This window comes from Rhinolophus sinicus, chromosome 15, assembly GCF_057876585.1.
Source record: "Rhinolophus sinicus isolate RSI-liver-muscle chromosome 15, RSI-T2T, whole genome shotgun sequence".
Classification (NCBI taxonomy): domain Eukaryota; kingdom Metazoa; phylum Chordata; class Mammalia; order Chiroptera; family Rhinolophidae; genus Rhinolophus; species Rhinolophus sinicus.
Genome location: NC_142515.1, coordinates 92856763 through 92880380, shown reverse-complemented (window position 1 = coordinate 92880380; position 23618 = coordinate 92856763). Strand labels below are relative to the sequence as shown.

The 23618-nt window shown below is 41.9% G+C and overlaps 1 protein-coding gene across 1 annotated transcript in view; it reads right to left on the bottom strand.

The window, feature by feature from the left end:
- The window catches only part of DOCK5 (dedicator of cytokinesis 5), a 189167-nt gene that overhangs the window by 43024 nt on the left and 122525 nt on the right, over window positions 1-23618 (bottom strand). Inside the window, exons 19-29 of the mRNA XM_019714857.3 lie at window positions 20934-21031; window positions 20606-20695; window positions 19089-19189; window positions 16914-17048; window positions 14928-15039; window positions 14149-14219; window positions 13431-13537; window positions 11429-11565; window positions 7723-7818; window positions 3833-3931; window positions 460-554 (exon numbers count right to left, since the gene is read on the bottom strand). Coding sequence (XP_019570416.3) covers window positions 460-554; window positions 3833-3931; window positions 7723-7818; window positions 11429-11565; window positions 13431-13537; window positions 14149-14219; window positions 14928-15039; window positions 16914-17048; window positions 19089-19189; window positions 20606-20695; window positions 20934-21031 — 1141 coding nt within the window. The remainder of the gene's footprint in view (window positions 1-459; window positions 555-3832; window positions 3932-7722; window positions 7819-11428; window positions 11566-13430; window positions 13538-14148; window positions 14220-14927; window positions 15040-16913; window positions 17049-19088; window positions 19190-20605; window positions 20696-20933; window positions 21032-23618) is intronic.

The window sequence follows — 23618 nt, the reverse complement described above, 5'->3', positions numbered from 1 at the left end:
GAGTTTTTCTAATCAGGACTATGTAGAGTTAATAATGCTTAAATTATGGGTGGCCAGATGGCTCAGTTGGTTAGAGCGCAAGCTCTCAATAACAAGGTTGCCAGTTCAATTCCCACATGGGATGGTGGGCTATGCCCCCTGCAACTAAGATTGAAAATGATGACTGTACTTGGAACTGAGCTGTGCCCTCTACAACTTGACTGAAGGATAATGACTTGGAGCTGATGGGCCCTGGAGAAACATACTTTTCCCCAATATTCCCCAATAAAAAATAAAAACTTAAAAATTAAGAAAAGAAACAAAGAAAAAAAAGAAAATCATAAGGAAGAGAAAATACATTTAGTGTATTTATTGAAAAAAAAATCACATATATGGGATCTGTGCAGTTCAACCCGCGCTGCTCAAGGGTCAGTTGTATTCAGAGTCCAATGCTTCAGGGCCTGCCACAGGCAGTCTTACCTGCTCTGAGTCATATTCATGACCATCCAGTCTCTGGCATAGACATTCTTTCCAATCAGATCCTTAAACATGATAAAAGTTTCCATGAGGAAGTCCTGCAGAGAATAAAGGAGGAATGGCTGGAGAAAAACTGGGTGACGTTTCATAAGCCTTTCCCCCAGCATAAAGACAAAAAGGAACACAACTTCAGAACAAAATAGCAGCCTAGCTTTTTAATACGGTTTCAGGGATAACAAAGCATCTTTAGAGCTATCATACAATTTGAATTTTACATCATATACTCTGATGAGAAACACAGGATGAAAAAATTGTCCACATTTTACAAATGATAAAACTGAGGCTGTGAAAAATTAAACCAGCTTGCTTAAGGTCCTAAAAATTAGGAAGCAGGAGAACTGGGAAGAAAACTTGGGGCTCTGGACCCCAAGTTTAGAGCCATATCTTTAGTTCTCAGCTGTCCAGCGTTGCCTAAATTGATCTACTGCCCTTAAAATGAATTCACCAGCAACTGTGAGCAAACTGACACTTCTAATAACTCTGAGCCCATTTCTTACTATTAGAACAGAACAAAAATAGCTATAAATAAGAAGCAAAATCATGATTCTTCCTATTCCAGGAATAAAACCATGTGTAGCTTGGGAGAAGGGTCCTACATGGACCTTCAAAAGAGATTCTAGCAGTAGATCACGACTGTAACAACTAATAACGAAAGTCCAGTATAGGAAAAACAGCTATTCTACTTAAGAGGGGGCTATGAGTAAAAAGTAACTCAGAAATAGAACAATCGGACTAAAATGCCAAAGCTAAAAAGCTTTTAAAGCTTTCTTATTTATTAGTTAGTTAAATTTAGACATTTTCCACTTGGATTTCTGAAATGAAAATCCAGTCCAATTTTTCTAGCACTAAAACCACACAGTTCATAAGAAGGATACCTTTTAGCAGAAAGAACACCGGCCTTGGGAGTCGGGAGGCCTGGGTTCTATTTCTAATGCTATTCCTTCGAGACGCAGGGCAAGTCAGTCAACTTCCTGCACTTTGGGTGCCAAACAGCACAGGGATGAGAGGACTTGGGCTCTAAAGTCCACTCTGCCCTCAACTCTTCCCGCTCTTACATGGAGAGTCAGACTTTTCTATACTCAATTCTGACACCACAGACATCGTGTGTGAGTTTTCCAATTTTTCATCATGCATATATGAAGGGCGTTGACCGATTTATTTACTATTCTATTAAGGTTTTCTCTCCAATCCACAAGAATCTGTGGTTTGTGAAGCAAGGATTAAATAATAGATGCCAGTTATCCACTTCTGAGGCTGACTCGACACCCATAATAAAAGCCACTCATCACAGATAATCCCAGGCCTCCTTTTCTACCACTTCACAAAGTCTCTCAAGTGATCTGTTCAGGAGGCAGGGAGAGGCCAATCTACTGCAAGTCAAAAGGCCTTGCTGTATACACTACAGTTGTGATGACTACAGCTCCCTCATTGGGATAACAACCCTTTTTAATTAGATAATACAGGGGGAAGAGCTCACCATTGTTCTGGGAAACAGGAGTTCAACCTGTTTTTTTGCTAACTGAATGGAGACAAATTATCAGTAGATTGAATTTAGTATAACTTCCCTTATTCTACCTGCTTGATGAAAGAAATTTGGGAAAAAAAAGTCACAAAACTACTTTTATATTAATTTTATCTTATACGACAATAAAGTTGTTATTATAAATAGCTGGTCTTCATAGGCATTAACTACATGCCAAGCACAAAGTTAGGCATTTTCCGTGCATCGATTCAATCTATATCCATTCACATTAACCCTCAAGATAGATACTGTCTTACAGATGAGGGAACTGAAGTTTAGTGAGGTGAAATTTGCCCAAAATTTCACAGAAGGGAGTGAAAGAGCCAGAATTCCAACCCAGATCTGAGTATTCAAAATCCTGTGCTCTTCAACCCACTAAACCATCTGCCTATGGAGGAGAAACCCTGCTACCTTCAGCTTCTCTCTCTCCCCCTCCTCTCTTCACTTCTCTAGCACTGGTCTCGGCAGGCACACCTCCATCGTCTCTGGGTTCCTGTGCCCTGCTGCCTGTGAGAGCATGGCCTCTGGGAGGCTCAGGCAGGCCTCCAGATTAAGCCACGTGGTCCACTACAGCATTTTGAGAGTTCACCCATGGACCAAGTATGAGCACTACTCCTACTAACAGTAATAATAATAAATAGCACTTTCTCTCCAATTCCTTGTGCATTTTGCTATCACAGGACCTCCTAGAAAGGAGGGCGACTGGCAGGAAAGGAGCTGGATATCCTTGGGTGTACTGGTCATAGACTATCAGTATAAGACAGAAAGCAAGTGGAAAATCTAGAGCATAAAGATGACTGCAATATGCACGGATGATGGGAAGTTACCGAGAGCAAAGGCTGGTGCAACACGGCATCAAATTGCTAATCCGGCTCCACGTCCAGCCCACTGCTTTACAAGATAAGATGACACCTTCAATGATGTTTTAACAGCCACTAAACATTTCCTCAAGGGAAAGGTCCTGGGGAGCAGCCAGAGGCCTAACCTAGCCTCTCAGGCAACCTTCGGTTGTAGGCTTAGTAGTATTGCTGAGAACGATTTTCTTCTTTAAAACAAACGAGAACTGGATACAGAGGGTGCCAGTGTTTTCCTTTCTTAAAATGAATTTAGTACAACTTCCCTTTTAAGAAAGGAAAAACAAAACTGTATTAAAATTACACTGATGGTAACCACTTTGAGCACCTCTTGCAATTGCAGAAGTTAAACGTGACTTGTATTCACCTTTTGCTGTCGGTATGTATTGAGTGTTACCATTCTAATACAGTGTTTTCCTTTCTTAAAATGTGTATACATTTTTTTGGCACCCTCTGTATTTTCAGCTGAAGATAACTTGCAAACTTTATAAGGGGCAGGTATCATCTCTCTTGTCGCCCTTCCCAAGGAATACTGAAAATGGTGACTTCCACCATATCTTAGAAGACTTTGCACACCTCTGCCTCAAAATCCTTGCCGTGGTATGAGTAAGTATAGTCCTAGAAAATCAGACACTATCTGCTTCTGAGAGCAAAAAAGATCTCCCAAATGTTTCTAAATAAGGCCTCTCTACATCCAAGAGACTCGGGGAGTTGAGTGAGGACCCGTTGGCATAAATATGGTACTCTTCTTCCAATCTTATCCCAGAGGGAAAATAAGAATCAAATCAACACCTTCCTTTCCATCATCATTTGTGGACAGCCACACGGTACTGGAGGTGGACAGGGAGAGATCCCTGGACTCACGATGCTCAGTTTTGCTTGTTGTTTTGCTACATAGCATCATTCTTAAGGTTACCAGGACCCAACGAAAACAACTTACAATGATGTCTTGTCTGGTTTTGAAAGTGCTGACATAGACGGTGTAGTGGCTGTCGTCCATTTGCCGCAGGATGGCAATCATGCAAGCAACGAAACTCCCCTGAAGGAGAAAAAAAAAACAGAATACCACAAATCCCAAACTCAGACCGACCGACACAACAAGATTTGGGCACCTGTACTTTGCTTTTCCCCACCCAGTTACCTAAGTAGGGACCACACCTAACTGGAAACATTCCAAAGGTTCAAAGGGCACAGGCTTTGCTCTTTCTGCTTAAAAGGACCTCCTTTCAAGTGCGAATTAAGGAATGTGGAGGGAAGGCTTTCCTCATCCCAGGAATGGCTAAGATTTGTGCAATCCTGTACGTCAAGGTACATGGACTTCAAGATCTCGGTTAGATTTCTAGTTAAGCTGACACTTGTGGCCTTCGAGTTTCTTGTTGAGACAGAGTTGTAGTGTGGAAAGAAGTTCACGGAAAAATGTCTGAAATATGTAGATCATTTGAGCAAATCTGAGTTTGGAGCAATGCCAGGAGGAAAAAGAGAAGCAGTGAAACTGAGAGTGGAAGAGAGGAAAAGAGGATAGGAAATGAGAGTTTCCTGGTAGAACACTTCAATGTCTTCCCTCCCACTCTAGAAGTCTTTAGCCAGTTGTTTCCAGCATGTTACGCACGTGTAACTGTGGACCTGGGTTGCAGAGACGGACTGAATAATTAGATGATTTAAAGTAATTTCTAGTTTTGAGGTCAAGAATTACATATCCCATGTGCTTTCCCCTCGTCCAACCATATTTGAATTATAGACTTAATATTCTAGCCAGAGGGCAAATATTTAAGGATAAATGTCCTCCTATATTCGTATAGTTATGAAAACGACACCAATTTAAATTAATTTGTCACAGAAGAGATGAATACACAGTGATTTTGGGGATGGAGGGAATGGCTCCCTAAAACACAACAATAACGAAAGACTACCCATATACACCTCTCTCTAAACGAAAGTCTGTCTTAGTCTTTTTTGTTTTAAAAAGTTTACTTTTCTAATTATAAAGCAATATAAATTTATTGTTTTACACACACACACACACACACACACACACACACACACACACACACAAACGGTGCCAAACAAAAGTATACACATTATAAGAAAGGAAAAAACTATATTATAATTGTAATATTCAATATATACTGTTAACAAAAAATGAATACAAGTCATGTTTGACTTCTGCAATTACAGGAAGTGCTCAAAGTGGTTACTATCAGCGTAATTTTAATACAGCTTTTTCCTTTCTTAAAATGTGTGTACATTTTTTTGACACCCTCTGTATATATATGGTGTGTGCGTATATTTGTGTGTATGTGCATATTTCTCTTTGTGACTGTGTCTTTTTCTCTTTGTATATCTTTCCCTCACTTTTTCCTTCTTATGTTTATCTTTCTCAAGCATTCTCACTGTGCTCTCTTGGTATGTCTATCATTCCATGTATCTCAGCTGTTTCCACACCCATCATTTTGTTTTAACAAAAACAAAGCAGGGGTACTGTCACTTTCACATTCAAATCCTTATTCTTCTCTTCAAACATACTAAGCCAATGTTCCTGAGTTAGTTTAAACAACAAGAGAAATAATGAATAGTTTCACTACTAAAAGAAGCTGAGTAGGTAAATTTAAATTAAGACATCTTGAGAATTATCTGTAAGCCAATACATTATTTCCTAAATGACATAGTTATCAATCTGCCTTTCTTTATATATTCTTTACATACATGGCAGAAATGGCTTAGCAGTAGCAGTTAATATCCAGTATGTGTACCTTTAATAAAGGATCTGAATCCTTTTATAATATCTTTTGGGTCAGCTTGAGTTTTGATCTAGCAGAAAGACAACGTTTTACTTGTAGTCATGTCTCTACATATTTATTTGGATCTATTACCCATATATAAATCTTATGATGGATCTCTTAGGGTTTCTGCCTCTGTCCAGAAGACCCTTCCCTACACATGCACATGGCCTACTCCCTCACCTTTTTCAAATCTTTGTCCAAATTTTGTCTTCTCAGGAAAAACATTCTTAACCACCTTGTTTAAATTTGAACTCTCCCACCCCGATTTCCCTTATCATGCCCATTTTTATCTCTATGGCACTTAGCTCCTTCTAACACTATGCACTTTATTTTTGTTGTTGTTACCATGTTTCCATGAAAATAAGACCTACCCCGAAAATAAGCCCCAGTAAAGATCATCAGCCAGACGGACGCATTTAGTACGTTATGACGATGTTCCGGAAGAGATGACATGACTGTATTTGAATAAATGCAGATTGTTGTACATGAAAAAATCAGACATCCCTTGAAAATACGCCCTAATGTGTCTTTTGGAGCAAAAATTAATGTAAAACCAGGTCTTATTTTCGGGGAAACACGGTATTGCTAGAATGTAAATTTCGCTAAGTTAGTGATTTTTGTCTCTTTTGTCCCCTGATATGTCTCCAGTGCCTAGAATAGTGCTCGCTTACAGTAGTTTCTTAATGCATATTTGTTGAATAAATAAATGTTTTGTTTTGTTTTTTATCTACTATAGCCATCTGGAAACGTTATTTCCTATGTCCAGTAATTAAAATCTAATTGTATCTTTTAATATCACAAGTAAAAGATGCTTCCTTTTCAGGATGATACACCTTGGCTTTCAACAGTAATCTGTGGTCTCAGTCATACTTTTCATCTGACATCTAATAGACACAGAAGATACAGAATAAGAGGCCAGAGCAACCCGGGCATTTCTGAAAGCATGCTAACTACACGGTCTTCAAAACGTTTTTTTCTTAGAACCCAAAGGGCTGGATGGTACCACAAGGCACCAATGTATAAGCCTGTCGAACATCTGTGGAAATACGATGCAGGGGGAACAGAATTTATCAGACTTCCTCTCATGGTGAACATAGGACACAGTTGGAAACATAACGGGGTGAAAGCTGCTTGGGGGCGGGGTTGGTTGCTTGACGACTTGCGTGTGCTCTGCAGCCATCGGGGTTGCCTGGGTGTAAACCCCAATTCAACCCTCTGATAGGTGTGTAACCTCCGCAGGTGTCTTAACCTCTCTCTTTGAACGTTTCCCCATTCAAAAAAATAGAGCTAATGAGAGAACTACCTGACAGGATCGGTGTGAGCTTTCAAAGACATATAAAGTGCTTAAAATAGTTCCTGGCACATACACACACACAAACCAGATCATGACTGTTACCACCACTACAGCTGGAAGTACTAATAGTATTACTATTATCATTCTAAAGAGGGTAGATCCAGACAGACCGTGCATGTATGGAGAATCAGGACTAAATTATTTGAGATAGTAGAGGAAATGCTGAAGGTAGCCCACCAAGCCCCTCATTTTCTGCTCACCAAGACTCCTATGTTCCTTAAATAGAACATTCAGCAAACATTTCAAGAGTAATAGGTTGAACGGGTACCGAGATATTCGTGTACTAGGGCGCCCACATGTCGCAGTGTGTCTCTGCTGAGCTATGATTCTATCAGGCTTGTGTTTGACGTTCAGTGTGTGCAAAACTCAAGAATGGATCCACATGCCTAACACGGATAGAAGCCTTACGAACGCGCCCCCGTGAGCCTCCCCTACCACCCTGTTGGAGCATCTCCCCTCAAGAGAAAATCAGTGTCAGAATTAAGATCCGTTCACAGTTATAAGCAAAGGTCACCCATCCGGGAGGCCGTCACGTTCTAGACCCCACTCACTGCTGAGGGAGCCATGCTGCACGCTGTGCAGGCACAGACTGTCCACTGGGATGTGACGGGCCCAGGGGATGGGAATCTGGTCCCCAAAGCCTCCCAAGGGGCAGATGGGACACTGAGAAGCAGCTGTGGTGGCAGCGATACTCACGATGTGGGGATCCTGTCGGTTCATCCCGATCACGGTCCGGTTGATCCTTCTCAGCAGCCGTTCCATCACCTGCTGTATGTGCTTCGCCGTGGGGCCCTGGGGGGGGGAAGCAGAGAGATGGGAACCACGTCTTCTGACTCAGCTGCCCTGCTCTTCAAGAAACCTTGAACAGATGCATTTTTTTCTTTAAATCTCATTCTGGCTCTTCCTTACAAAGCAGTCTCTCATCCGGAAGGGAAACGTAGTTTCACAGAATTATACATCATGTTACTAAGGGATCATTGGAAAATAGTCAGTTGTAACATTTACAAGATGAGTGTGGGGACGCAGGGGAAGAACACCGCCCTCATCACCCAGATTGTCCCAGCTCACTGAGAACTCGCTCTGGCCACAGGCTCATCCTAGTTTTGGGGGGGACTCCTGTTAGCATGAGGTACTTGGCCCTAACGCTGAGCAAGTCCAGTTGCCCAGGACAATATGGCACATGCATGGGAAGTGAAAGGCACTGATACAACGTTCTTACCACCTTCTGTGTAGAAAGAAAACAAGACATTCAAGTCAAGGAGACTGTTCTGAACCACTTGTGTTTAAAATCCAGGTTTTGAAGCTCTACCCGCACAGTGATAACATCTGGACGTGGGGCCTTTGGGAGGTAATGAGGTCACGAAGGCAAGGCCTGATGGGATTAGTGTCCTTATAAGAGACCCTAGAGTGCTCAGCCTTTCTCTCACTCTGTGCACACACACCCAGGCCAGGCCATGTGTGAACACAGAGAGAAGGCGACCATCTGTGAACTAGGAGGAGGGCCCTCCCCACAAACCCAACCATGCTGGCAGCTGACCTTGTACTTCCAGCCTCCAGAACTGTGAGAAATAAATTTCTATTGTTTAAGCCACCCAGTCCACGGTATGCAGTTCTGGCAGCTTGAGCAGACTAACATAGGGATTTAACAATTTGACTCTGTCATGTGTGACTTTAAGCAATTATTTAACTTTGTTGAGCTTCTTTCTCAGAGCAGCAAAAAAGAGTTCCCTTATAGGAATTAGTTGGGCTGATGTATATACAACAGTGCTTCATAAATGTTTGTTTTTTCCTTCTTTCCTTTTTTTGTGGTTTGGGGTTACATTCATTCAGCTCAAACATCAACAGTCAACTTGACTCTTCAAAGCCTTTATCCATTCTTGCTTCATGACAGATATTCTGAAACTCCTGGTTACGTGCTTCAAATAAGTAAACCACTGCTGTATGTAGTTTTATTAAAACCTCAAGTATTGTTAGCTTCTCCTCTCTGTCTCCCTCCCTTCTTTCCTTCCTTCCTTGCTTCCCACTTCTCTGAATGGGAGTGATTCCTAAAACCTGCCTCTCCTGGTGATGTTGCTTTTGCCTTCATTTCTCTAACAATTCCATACTGCTCACCTGACCAGGTGCGGAAGTCACGTGCAGGGCCTTGTGTGGAGATATGAAAATGAGTGAAGCATCCTCTGAGCCCTAAGAGAGTCACTGCCCAGCAGGAGAGCTGAGGCATGAATATAATTAAGCCAAACACAAAGGTCCCAGGAGAACAGCAAGGTGCTTGCTTATCTTGTTCACGGCTGTATTCTTGGACCTATCACAGTGCCCAGGGCATGGGGGCTGCTCAGTAAGTATTTGTGAACCGAATTCATAACTCAAGGTACAAAACGATGATAACAGCCTTAAAAGAGACGAAGGGAACTAGTAGAGCGTGGGATTTTGAGCAGGATTGCACCGGGAACAACTTCATGGAGGTGCTTATTGCAAGTGGGCTTTGAACAATGAGGACAATTAGGAGATTACAGCTGTGAAAAGAGGAGAGAATCCTGGACTATAAAAAAAAAAAAGGCATAGGAATAAATGTCAGTAATTATGGAGCCTAGAATTAACTGAGGAGATGAGATGATACGGGAAAACATGTGAAGTTAGCTTGTATATTTGAAAACGCTTATGGTTAAAAAAAAAAAAAAAATTCCATCACCATCAACAAAAAATTATTGAATTTGCTACTTTAACAGAGCTCCAGGATCAATAATTTTGAATGCCTCTGCTTGTTACAAGGAACATTATCAAGAAGACCAAAAAAAAAAATTAAGTCAATTAAATTTCTTAGCACAGGATGTAAATACATTCAAGCCATTTCTGAAGAGTCTTTCTGTGTAGTAAGAGGGTTGGCAGAGATACTATGTATATAAAAACAGGATCAGAAGTGGAAGAGACCTAGGAGGTCATCCAGAACAATTCCTATGTGTTATTGGATGGAAAAGTTATTGGATGGATAAAGAGCTACAGAGTAGTAATACTGGGATGAAAAACCAAATAGCCTGGTTCCTGTATTTCAGATTAATTTAGGATCTGAATTAGCATACATATACTTTCTAGAACACTGTGGCCCTGATTAAACCAGAGTGTCTAAAACATTGTTGCCGACTTTACAGAGCTCGGAGCTTCATTGTAGCATGCTAATCGATGAGTCAGATGAGTCGATGAGTCGTAAGAGGTACTTTTTAAAAATATTATTGTCACTACGACATGATCAATTACATGGATTTATTCGTGGTAAAGTCCTTGGTTAGGAATCCAATCCCCAATCACAAAATTCCTTGGGGGAAATTTATTCCATTTTATAATGTGGTTTCTAGAAACACACTTAAGAAAAAAAAGGGGCGGGGGAGATGACCTGTAATTCATATAGATCATTTATTACAAATATAATAAATATAGTACAAATAGTAAGGTGGGTTACAGGGGTTACGGGAAGAGACAAGGGCAGATGGGGGAGGGCGGTAGATAAAGAAAGAAATGGTGTCCTTTTGCAGTTCTGTGGTGGAGGCATGAAATGCCTGCGTAATGAGGAGCAGGAGATGAGGTGGACAGTGGTCAAACTGGGGTAAACCTTGCTACAGATTTAGCTATGGGAAAGGGGACAGTGTTCTTTGCATGTCAGCACAACTGAATCTAAAGATATTGGTAAGAAAAAGGGCAGAGGCAAAACCAGGAATGATCTTCCTGTTCTGTGGGAAATTAAGTGCCATGTAGATGCCGTGTGTGTGTGTGTGTGTGTGTGTGTCCATGGTTTGCACTTAACTGAAAAGATTCTGCAAAGTTCTCTAGCCTCTTCAGTGGAAGCTATGCCCTAGGCCTGTGAGGTGTGCTAGGTCCAGGACATGGTAAATACAGGGAGAGTCAGTCCCATGTCTGCAGTGGACATAGGTCCTTAGGTCACAGAGAAGAGGCCAGATGAGAAAATATATAATTTGCAGGAGGTGCTGAAGGATCGGTGTCAGAGAGAAAATAAAAACGAGAATTTCTAAGAGGCTCAGGAATATCTGCAATAGTGTTGTCAGGAACCAGAGGTGAAAGAGCGTCAAGGCTTCTGCACAGAAAGAAAACGTCTAAACAGGGTTCTGGTTCTGAAGAGTCCTCACAGGGCTCTCCGTGATGGCAAGCCAGGAAAATCAGCCAGGAGCAGGCCCCAGCAGTCAGCAGACCTCTCCTGGACCTCGATTTGCAGAGCAGGCTCTAGCAATGAGAAGCCTCTCTAATCATCTCTAAAATGGGTGCAGCCTGCCTAGGTACCCAGGTTCTAAACTGCCTGGGCCGAGCCCTGAGACCAGGAAGGCCGTGGGCTCTGTTGTCCTCAGCAGCAGGGCCAGTGTGTGCTATGATCTGCATGAGTGACAATTTGACTCACCACATCCTTCCGGTCCAGCACTTCCAGGATGTGGCTCAGAAGCTGCGAGCTTGCCTCATGGTCAGGCTTGCTGGAGCTGTCATCTAACTGGCCGCTGAGCTGGTCTATTAGCAGTGGCAGGAGCACATCTCTGCACTCTGAGAGAGAAAAAAAAGGCAGCTCACCAGTTGCACAACCACCTCCCGAACTGCCGGCCCCTTCCTGCAAGCCTCTCTCCGATCATCCCCACACCCCCCAGCTCTGGACCCCCCTCAGCCGGGCAGGGCGCCCTCCAGGCCCTGAGGCAGACGTGAGTTCAGGCATGGAACTTCAGCCCTGTAACTGGATTTTTAAAACTAAGAAAATTACACTTATCAGAAAGGTACTTGCATTCTTAGCAAAATGTCTGAAGTATTTAACAATTTCTTCAGCTTAAAAAGAAAAAGCCAACTTGATACTTGAAAGCAAAGTCATAGGAAATGAATAAACAAAAGCAAGTTGTACACTTAAACATCTTTTTAAAAACATTTTTTTTTTCTGTCTAATGGAGAAAATTTACTCGAAGATTCCTATAAATATCGAGCTTCATGAGTGCATTTTAATGTGCGTCTGTCCATGTTTTTGCAGGCACATGCACTTCACAAAGTAAAATCCATGTCTTCCTTTTGGGATCTTCACTATTATAAAACATTATTATAATGAGTCCGGATATTCTGGACACTAACAGAAATGATTGCTAACAGTGAGAGGACGTCCTCTAATGGGAACTATCAAGTGCATGCTTTCTCTTGGGTGCAAACACCCCATCTTTACCATCTCATTTTTCCTTTCTACATCCTTAGAGGCAGAGATTACCAGAACATATTAGGATGTTTAGTAATAATACATTTTTCACTTCAGAGTACTCACTCACTTTCTACACTACTTCCAACTGGGTCCTTGTAACAGTTAAAATTTCTAGGCACCCGCTCATAGGGTCACAAAATATCAGAGCCAAAAGAGGCTTCTAACTTGATCGAGTTCAAGTCCTTCCTTCCTTCTACAGAAATGAAGGTGAAATTTAGAGAAGGCACTCACATGGCCAAAGTTACACGACCAGCCAGAGGCAAGGCTGAGAGGGTTTTCCCACCAACAACGCACTCACCTTGCCTATTTCTGAGGAGTCCTCTGGTCCTCAGACACCCCTAGGCAATCTAAATAACATGAGGTCACCCTATGGGGCATCCTGACCTGGTGGAAGCTTCAAAAGAACTTCCCACAGCTGCCCTCCTCTAGCCCGTCTCGGGTTTACTGGGGGTAAGACCAGGTATTAGACCTCTTCCCCACTTCAGCTTTGGGACAGGAGCACAGGGGGGCAGACTTAGGGGCTACATGTTTGACTCACATTACAAAACGAGTCGTATTTTCTCAGTATAAGCGTTTTCACCTCTCTATGCTCTCCTCCCTTCCCAGCAGTACGCTAAGTAATCTTCGCACTGCCCCCACCCCCAAACCCTCTGATATACAGTGTTTGCCAATTTCCATGGTGTAAATGCTTCTACGCTGGTCAATTTTCAGCCACTCATGCAATAATGATTGAGCATGGAGTTCAGAAAAGATGCTCGTGACCAGCGGTCCCGGGCTGATCCAGGTGGCATCCAGCACAGACTACAGCGCTGGCCCTTGTCCCCTGGTTTTTGAGGTTATACTAAGTATAGGTCAAAGAAGACACATTTATCTAAGAAGACCATCTTTCCTGCTTGTCTATTACTTTCTGGGGTTCCTAGTTGTGGACAAAGCTCTCTAATGAATGAAACACTGGACTGTTCTAATTAAAGATTCAAGAACACATGATTTTGCTCTTTTAGGAACTATTGGAAATATTGAACTGACTTCCCCTTCTCCTTAAACCCGGTTTCCCAGGAGGTCCTTAAATACCAACAAACACCCAGCAAGGACACTGACATTAAAAAAAGGGCAAGTGTTGGCTGAAGAAGAAGCAAGAGGGGAATTTCAGTAGGTTGCCGTTTTGGTGGAGACTTACCCGATTGCTGAAAAAGATTGCTCTCTACTATCTTGGTCATGCAGTTAAGTTTCTGGTGAACTAACTGGTTGTCAGGAATGCTCTGAATGAATTTGCAGAAGAGCTCGCTGGAAGAGACACCCCAGTGGTTAGTGTTTTCATTCTGCCACGTTGAAGGTATCATTACACTATTATTTCCTCTCTGCTCTGAGATCATGGCATGGCATGGTTTACCTGCAAATCTCTCCCAAATGACCTGACAGCCTGTCTCTAGGAAGCAGAGACTGTATTCTATGCTTACTATAGGGCTCAACCTTACAGCTGACTCTGCTTAAGCTGCCAAAGCACACGCAAGGTCCATCACTGCCTTCCAGACCTGCCTTAACACCCAACTTCTGCAGAAGCCTTTTCTGGTTAACCACACCCCAGTGCCGATCACCATCTGACTTTGCATTCCTGGGATAGTTAGGTACAGGGCTGGAAGCATATCATTATGTACTTTCTCTGTAGTTAATTTTATGTCTGCGTGTGTTGCTTCCCCGGAGAAAGTGCAAACCTCTTCAGAAGCAGGCTTTGTGTCTTCTTTTGTATCTTCCCCCAGAACTGAGCGCAAACAGGTGTGCAGTTAACACATGTTAGAAGAATGAGAGCATGAGCAGCAGCCCAGGCCCCAGCCAAGCAGGGGAGCTGCTTTTCTGTTAAAGTCAAGGAACAATTTTCTTTTTTTTCTGCTATTTACCTGAGTTCAGTAGGATCAAATACAAGTTTGACATCATTAATTATGTGAGGAAGGTACTTCAAAGCTGCCCCCTGTAAGAAAAACAGCAAAGGTGGATTCAATTGCCAAGCGGGACAAATACAGAATTAACTGCTCGATTCCAGGAAGAAAAGGCTTGGATCTTAAACAAGGAACTGGGCAGGGAGGTTCTCGCAGTGAAGAGGAAAGCTGCTATTATAATACGCAATCTCCTGAGATCTTTTTCCTAAAATGTCGGGAGACACAGCTTTCTCTCTTCACTAGCAACAGGCACTGCACACTTGGAATTCATTTTGCCATCTAAGGAGGTAGTTAAAATCTTGACGTCTCCCTCACAACATTGCCATAAAGAACAAAAAAATGAATAATAAAGTTCAAATTTGAGTGTTCAGAGCTTGTGTATTTTCCATTTAAAATAACAGTGATAATAATGCAGAGGATGGTGACTGGGCTTCTGGGAAGAATGGGAGAACTAAGAATAAAAAACCTGCGGGCTGAATTCACAGGGGCCACAAAAGCCATTCAATGGATGTCTAAAATGGTAGCTTGTCTTTGGCAAACTGACGTTTAAGAATACAAAAGTACATGAAAGGTAAAACATGGGTTTTTCCCCTGTATTTTCTGTAAGTCATACTAAAATTCACAAGCTTCCCATGAATACCGATTTAGTTTGTTTCTCTCCCACCATGACCCGTTCTAGGTTGTCCCAGGACATCCTGACCAAAAGCATTAAAAGTTACCCATGATGATGCCAAGCTAACCTTGATCTTGACAGCTTCCTCCAGAGGCCTGTCCATGAGGATATTGAAAGAGAGAAATAACTGGCGGATTGAATTATTAAATTCATCTCCATCATCACTTTGGCCATAAAATCTTAATAGGAAACAGAGAAAGGCAGTCAGATCTTCCACCTTTAAAAAGAGACTTTCATGTCGATTTAAACAATGCTAGAGGCCCATGCCTCACAGGTCACCCCTGTGCATCATGCAGAGAACTCACAGGGTACGCTAAGATAGTTTCAGGGAGAAGCCCAGTGAGCTGAGAAGATATCACTACTTGGATATTACCAGTGATTTGTACGTAACGTCCTACCACAGAGCTCTCCGACTGGTCCACTACAATTAGCCACTTGGGAAGGGTTCCTCTGAAGCTACCTGACGGCCACAGCCTTGCTGATGTCCTCCAGGTTAATGGTCTATGGGCATTTCCGGCTTGGAGGGAGAACCACAGGAAGCTCTTCTGCCTGACCTAGCAGAGGAGCCCTGTATGCTTGCCTGCCTTCCCCAGCTCATTAGCAGAAATGTCCAATAAGCGAGGGACAGGCCCCAGCTAATTTCCCTGACATATCACACCTGCCACATTCTATCCTCCGGCATCTCTCCTTCTCTTCGCCCTCATTCCCCTTTTCTGTGTCACTCTAATCATTTGTCTCATCTAATCAAGCTCTAATCATTCCAATGGAAGTTTCAGACAATAGGGAGAAAAGCTCGACCCAGAAACATTCTGAACCCAACCCGGTTTGCAAGTCCAGTTAGTGTTACTCTACCCATTGAACTGGCAACGCTGGGGCTGACCTGCTCTACGAGTGGGGCCCTCCCAGGATACACGACACCTTACTCTCCACTGACTTGTGCTTGTTTTGGTTAAAGCACTCTGCTTGTCTTCAAGATTTGTCCATCAACTGAAAAGTTGTTTTTTTCTCCTAAATAGGTATTACTGGACAAATGTGACATTGTCTTCCGTTTTGCTTTTTATTCATAGTGACAAATTTCGGTCCCTAAGAATTTATATTCCTATTTTAATCTTTCGCAAATGGATAGGTAAAGATAGTGTGTATTGCATTGTGACAGTGAGTACAAATATTTTCTAAAAATTTAACCAATCGTTTCAATTTTTTCTTTTGTAAATATCTGGTTTTGCTTTCTATTGTAAAAATCATTCTTTTCTTGATTTTAAAGAACCTTTAATTAGCAAAGCCATTAATTTTGACCTCTACTTTATGTTACAAGCTTTTTGTTCAAGTTGTTTGCCTTTAACTTTGTTTATAGTTTTTAAATATACACATTAAAAAATACACATGATCAAACCTATAGACCTTTTCCTTCTGCCTTAATTAAATTATAAACATATTTTTAACAATTTGGATACCCAGTTATTATTGAAGGGTTGGGATGGCACTGGAGTTGTGAGCATTCCCACAAAAGGCACTTCCTCTTTCATGATTTCCTCTCTTTTCGATGAAGCTGTTACACTAGGAATCCAAACTGGGAATTATCCTATCTCTATGGCTTAGTTTTACCAGGCACCTAAGCATGAAGTCCACAAAGAAACACACACCTCAGGAAACACCTCCCCAAACAATTGCCACCGTTCTCCCTCTGCCAACAACAGCTCATGAGCCCACGTTGTCATGAAGTCCCTTGCTGTAGGAAATACAATCTTGCCACAGAAACCTGCCTCCCTAGAGCTTCTGTCACCAGCCAAGGCTTCCAGCAAGCTGCACGTTTTAGCCACCAGCATCCCCACGTCCTTCTGTCTTCACTGCCCTAGAAATTCTGCTGACCCAAAATGACCTTCTAATGGTTTCACAATCCACCTCCATCTTTAGCCCCAAAGTTCTACAATGTGGCAACTCCATGACCCAAGAGCTCACAGAGCTCACAGAGCTGAACGCGAGCATGAGGATTGAGGAAAACTACGTGAAGAGAGAATGGACAGTGTCAGCATCTTACCACAGTGACCATTACCTCAAGTAGAGCACTCTCGACTGGATGATGAATCTAAACAAGTACTTTAAGGCTTTCAAAGCCACAAAAAGCAATTCTGTCTTGCTGGAGTCACCTGCATTAGCCACATAAAAGTTCAGTACCTTGGAGAGTTTCCTTAAAAGGGTGAGAAAGAAAAAGAAAGGTCAATGGGGCAAAGTGGTACTAAGAAGTGTGGGGTATGCTATTTAACCTGGCATACTGGGGAAGGAGAAGTCACGGCGATAATTAGCTCCACTAGAATATGTCCTGAAGAGGGAAATTCACTTCTTGGCAATTTAGTGTCCTCACTGCAGTCTAGATTGGGTGCTTCCCTTCTGCTTGGAAGTGGAATGTTTTCTTTCCCTTTGTAGGATTTTAAGACAGGATGAAGAAACGAAAGAGTTGAAGAGATTCAAAGCCTGAAGACATTTTAATCTCTGGTATGTTATACAGACACCTTTAGATGTTCCTCGTAAGAGAGAGATGGCCTGTCTGAGGTAGTCACCTTAAAAGAAATTTAATTCCCTCCAATCTGCCCCAAACCCTTTGGCATCGATAAATATGAAGCCAGATGGATGGGAAGAGGAGCTCAGTCTAACTAGAATGCCCATGGTTCCGAGCTCCCAACAGATCACTCTGTTCTGAGATTGCACATTGCTTTTTTTAGACTTTCCAGTCTTCGGACTTGGCATTGTTTTCATGTTGTGTTAACTCACACTTTTGTGGGCCATGATATTTTCAACTTTTCTTCTGGGAATGCTGAGTTTTCTAAGAAAAATCCACAGGAGACATGTAGAACCGAACAAGTTCAGGTTACTACCACCTAGAGTGTTGCATCCAGCTCTGTGTCATGAAGATCCAGAGAACGGATTTCCTCACCTGTGGCTGCTACACGCTTGGAAAGTGAGGCCACTAGGCAGAAAGAACCCTGTCACTGGTATCTGCTGCTTCCCTCAGTCCAGTGGGCATGACATCCCTTGTGTCAGTTGGTGATTACGCTACAGGACACCACTTTTACGTCACTTACATTTTATTACATTTCTGGAAATTTATGCAAATAAAACCAAGAACTTTCTGGTTTAGTTCAGAAAGGGACACAAGGGACCCATGATCTGACCTGACAGGTCAGGCCAGCAGCTGCCCTGATAGATCAGCCGGCAGCCATCGGCATGAGCTGGCAGAAGCAACTCTCAAAAAGATCGTTGCCAGACCCAACTGCACTCCTGTCACTATTGATACCATTGCTCTGTAAATCACTGGAATGCAGAGGGCTGGGGTGACAGGCCACGTACATTGCCATAGCAAGGTGAGGACTCGAAGGAGAAGGGCAGAGTGAAGGAGTTGCTTTACTTAGGGCTCATAAACCAAAGCCAGAAAGAAGCCTGCACTATGGAAAAGGGAGAGACCATTCCCTCTTATGCAAAAGAAAGAAAAATGAAATCTTCTCATATCCTGTAGGTAATAAATTCTACACAGCACTGGTGGGGTAGGGTTGAGGGCCTGACCTGCTGGTCTATCAGATGCTGTTTTGCTTAATCCACCGCTTGATCCCGTTGGGGCCTGAGGTTCATCTCATTGATACCCAATTTCAAAGATCCTGAGTATGCTCACCTGTCCTGGCTTCTGCCCCTAGTGGCTTCAACTCCTCACCTACCGTGTTTCCCCGAAAATAAGAGCTAGCTGGACAGTCAGCTCTAATATGTCTTTTAGAGCAAAAATTAATATAAGACCTGGTCTTACTTTACTGTAATATAAGACCAGGTAGAATAGAATAGAATAGAATAGAATAGAATAGAATAGAATAGAATAGAATAGAATAGAATAGAAATAATATAAGACCAGGTCTTATATTAATTTTTGCTCCAAAAGATGCATTAGAGCTGATTGTCCAGCTAGGTCTTATTTTCGGGGAAACAGGGTATATGTTCTGGATTCTTCAAGAAATAGAGCCTTATCTCCTTTCTCATTTCCCAGAAGGCAGGGCCTGGACTTCTCACCTTTTGCAGGGTTAGAATACTTAGACAGCTCCCTCTTTCCACCAGGAAGCTTCAAACAAGGTTCGACCCTTCCAGACATGTTTACTCAGCCTCTGACCCTCTTGTTTGTCAACAACCCAGGTCTAAGAGTGCAAACCCAATAACCCACCAACAGGCAGCTCCCTTGAATCATACTTACACATAGGCCAAAGTGGCACTGAAGTGCTTGTTAATGTAGGTTTCCAGGACAGGATTAAAATGCTGGAACTTGATGTCTCCTATCAGTGAAATAATAAATACCTGCCAAAGGTGAAACATATAAATAACAGCACGGTACCAGCCCTAGGCAGTCAACAAACTAGATTTTAACATCTGGGTGCTGTCTTTTCCTCCCTGATCATGTTTGTAGCATTCTCACTTTACTATTCCAGAGCGGATGTCAAGTCTTGGGGTTTCTTTGGATTTAACATGAATAGAAAGACCGTTATGGGTCACGCACTGTGCTACGAGCTGTGAAAAACCACTACACGCATGCAGGCCTGGCCTCAAGGAGCTTATTGTCTCAAAGAGAGTGCAGTGCACAAGTATCAGAGGTCAGGGAAGATAGTGGGACAGGAGGGAGGAGGATATGGGCAGGCGTTTCCTGTGGGAAGAATCCACTAAACCAGAGATGTATCTAACGAAATAGTCCATGACACTTGGCTCCTGAGTGCAGTGTGGGCACCCCGATAACTGAACTTCCCCAGATTTTTACCTTCCAATTTTCCCCTCAGGTCACTACCAGGAGTAAAATCTACAAATAACCCCTTTGCACCTACTCATGATGGAAGAGTGCAAAAAAACAGCACCTGGTACTTTCACATATGCCCAGCTGCTCTGTCCCACAGGAATCTGTCTCCAGTTCGTTCCCCAGAGCTTAGCACCAAGTCTCTCTTTTCCATAAACCTGACCAGGTGTGACCTCAGCTGGAGGCATTTCCTCTCTTGAGCGTACATCCTTACCTTCAACGTCGTCCTGACTACTGCTTGAATTTACCAATTTCTCCAAGCTGGTGAATGACTTAAAGCTGCAATTTACCTTCCTCCTTTGCGGAAACATTCAGGTAAAATTCTGCACTGAACCTACACCCCAACCATGAGAAAATGATGCTTGGCTTGGATATGTCAGCTTCTTCCACTCCACTGTTTTTTCTGGCCTCCCAAGATCTCCTCTCCTTGTCTAGGTTTCAGTTGTTAAAATGGGTTGTATGTTTAAGTATTTTGTATGACAAATTTGTCTTCAGGGTTGTATATAGTACATAAAAAGACTAAGACTCATTTCTGACTTGGAAAGTCAGTCTCCCTTGCGTGAACACCCTAGTATACAATATACAACAAGCTACAATCATCGTTGTTAATGGTTTCTCCAGGCTTTGTGACTAGACAATTTTAAAGTGAGTAAAGTGATTCCTGATTTCTAATGTAACATAACCTTGTTTTCCCTAATGAGAAAGAGCATGCACATCAAAATTGAGATCTAACAGGATACAGAAAAAAGAAAGGCTTGGAGTATAAATCAATGTTTCAAATTTTACTTCCAGAAATTTAGCCTTAAGAAATAATCAAGAGAGACGTATGCATGCAGGAGGCTGTTTGTCACAATTCTTTCTAACAGTAAAAATATTGAAAATTACACAGTTGTGCGAATAAACACTAGTTAGTATTTTTAACTGCTTACCAGTGCATCAAACACAAGGAAGTCATACGTTTCATTGTCTGACATTTCCATCATTATGTTAAAAAGTGCATCTAGTGTATCCTGCAAAAACTGAAGAAAGAAAAACACAGACATTATTTGGTGCTTTGAGTTCGGTGTCATACTGAAGAAATTCGGGGAATAATTAGGGTTCAATAGAATAGGTTTTAAAAATAGCATTTCCTTAAAAATTGCACACTTGCTTCCCAATGTCGGTAACAAGCTTTATATTTACAGTGATAGATGTAATTTAAAATGTTGAAGTAATGATATAGTGGGTATATTTCTGAGCACGAACATATATACATACCTTAACAATCTCTCCTCCATCTACCTCCATTAACTTCTTTAAGTTGTGTTTAATGTTCTGGGAGTTCGAACGCCAATTTAACAATCCTAACAGGTCAACTAGGAGAAACGACCACAAACCACAAACATTAGACACCAATTATAAAAAGCAACCCAAACAGAACTCTCTAGAAAAGATAGTGCTTTCAATGGTGGCCAATCCATCATGTAGTCTTTTAATTGACTGTATCCTATCTACATCAGAGAAAAACCTTGTGGTCTTTCATTTTCCAAAGAGAAAAAAAATTAACCACTAACGTTCGAGTACATAAAATAATATGTGAAAGGAACTCACATTTTTCAAATAATGACATCATAGCCATATAGTTAAAACCTAAAGACACGTAAGTAAACTTCCTCCCTTTAATTTGCTGCTTTGCTTGATTTATCCCTTGTCACTATGTGCATCTCGGTGGTTGCAAAGGAAAAAGGCAACTTATACGAGTATACGTGCACTAATTCCTTTAAACTTCACATCCACACTGTAGAGCAGATTTTATTTTTTCCATTTTTGAAATGAGGAAACTGAGGCTTCATGAAATTAAATTCCTTGCCTTAGGTCACACAACTGCCAGGGAGTGGTAGGAATGGAATTTAATTAGACATTTCCCTAATTCCAAACAGCCATGTCGTTGCTCTGTATTATACTACCTCCCCAGCGTTCTTCAAAGATACAAACAGACAAGCAAATCAGATAAGTTGCTATTTCAAAGGAAGGCATGGCCCTTAGGGTAAGGCTGGGATAAAAATCTTGAGGTTTTATTTTTTTGGATTTAAAGCGCATAATGTTGAATCTTTAAGCCACTTATAACTTTAATGAATGTTGAGCTACTAAAGTGTCACAGAAAAATAGAACAGTCATCTGGACGGTTACTATTTTATCATTTTGTTTAGTGTATCAAGGTACTACTACTATTTACAGAGCTTTATGTAGTAAAAGCAGCCATACATACTTTTTAATCAACGGACTTCTAGAAATACATGTAAGTAGCTGAAAACATGTACTGTCCATTAGAATAGTCAATTTGCTTCACAGGTGTGTTTGTTTTATTGGCTTGCATTTAGTCCCTGGAAAGTCTCCAAAAGCTGGTGCTGGAGATTCCTAACTGTTAACAGAATAAAGTCCCAGTACCACTTCTAGATGGCAGGAAGGCCCCGCTATGTTCTCCTGCCGGCCCCATTGCCCACCATTCTTTTTACCTCTCAGCAGTCAGACAGATCAACTCATTGCCCTCCAAACTATGGCATGCTCTGGAATAGCTCCATGTCTTTGCATGTATTCTTCCTTTTGTCTGAACTGCTAATACGATGTATTTAATAAGCTCTACTTACATCTCATGACCCATCTCAAACTTTATTCCCTCTGGGAAGACTTACCCAATCACTCTCTGCTATCTGCATTGCTTCCTACATGTACATGTATGTGTACATAGACATACACACATACACACACACATATACATAATACCGTGTTTCCCCAAAAATAAGACCTAGCCAGACAATCAGCTCTAATGTGTCTTTTGGAGCAAAAATTAATATAAGACCCGGTATTATATTATATTATATTATATTATATTATATTATATTATACCTAGTCTTATATTACAGTAAAATAAGACCAAGTCTTATATTACTTTTTGCTCCAAAAGGTGCATTAGAGCTGCTTGTCCAGCTAGGTCTTATTTTCGGGGAAACACGGTACACATACAGATACACACACACACACACATATACAAATAATAAAGACACACTACGTATCTCTGGCCACTTGAGGGCAGGAACCACACTGCATCCATTGTTATACCCCACCACACTGCTAGGCACCTAGGAGGTGCTTAATATGTGTTTGATGAAAGAATGAATGAATTAGATGAATGGATGGGTGGAAAGAGAACTGGTAACCCTGAGGAAGCTGGTCATATGCTCAATACAATTCTTCAATTCATTCATTCACTCACTCATGCATTCACTCAGCATTGAACAGGCATGATGCTAGGTCTATCCATGAGGCACTGTCCACTTTCCTCCTCCCATCTCCTATTTCTGCCACAGGCTAAAAATACTGCTCCATTCCTTCCTTCACTTCCCTCACTGCTGCCTGAGGAAAAGGATTTAGATACTTCAGCAGGGTGAAGAGTCACACAGCAGCTTTAAGCATTTGCCAAGAACCCATCCATGAGCCCAGAGGTTTACTCCTTGACGAGGTTTGCATGCCACGTCATGGCTCGTACCCAGAATACATTTGGCATCTGGTGAATCATAAGGTCTTAAGGCTAGAAACATGGCGGCACAGTGCTATGGAAAGAGCCCAAGACTCGAGACTGTGTTTCTGAGATCCATACAGGCAGGGGCATATAGCTTTAGTGAATTTTCACGGCTGCACAGTCTCTTTCCCATTGTATGAATGGACCGTAAATGTGTATCCATTCTACTGTAGAAACACATTTCCACTTTTATGCTATCACAAACAATTCTGCTATGAACATTTGCATATGTCTTCTGGTGTCCAGGTACAGCACTTTCTTGGAGTACAGAGCTAGAGTAGAATTTCTGGACCATCAGGAACGATCATCTTCAGTCCCATTAGATATTACCCAAACGTTTCCCAAAGTTGTCCCAATTTATATCCCGATCAGAAGTGTGTAAG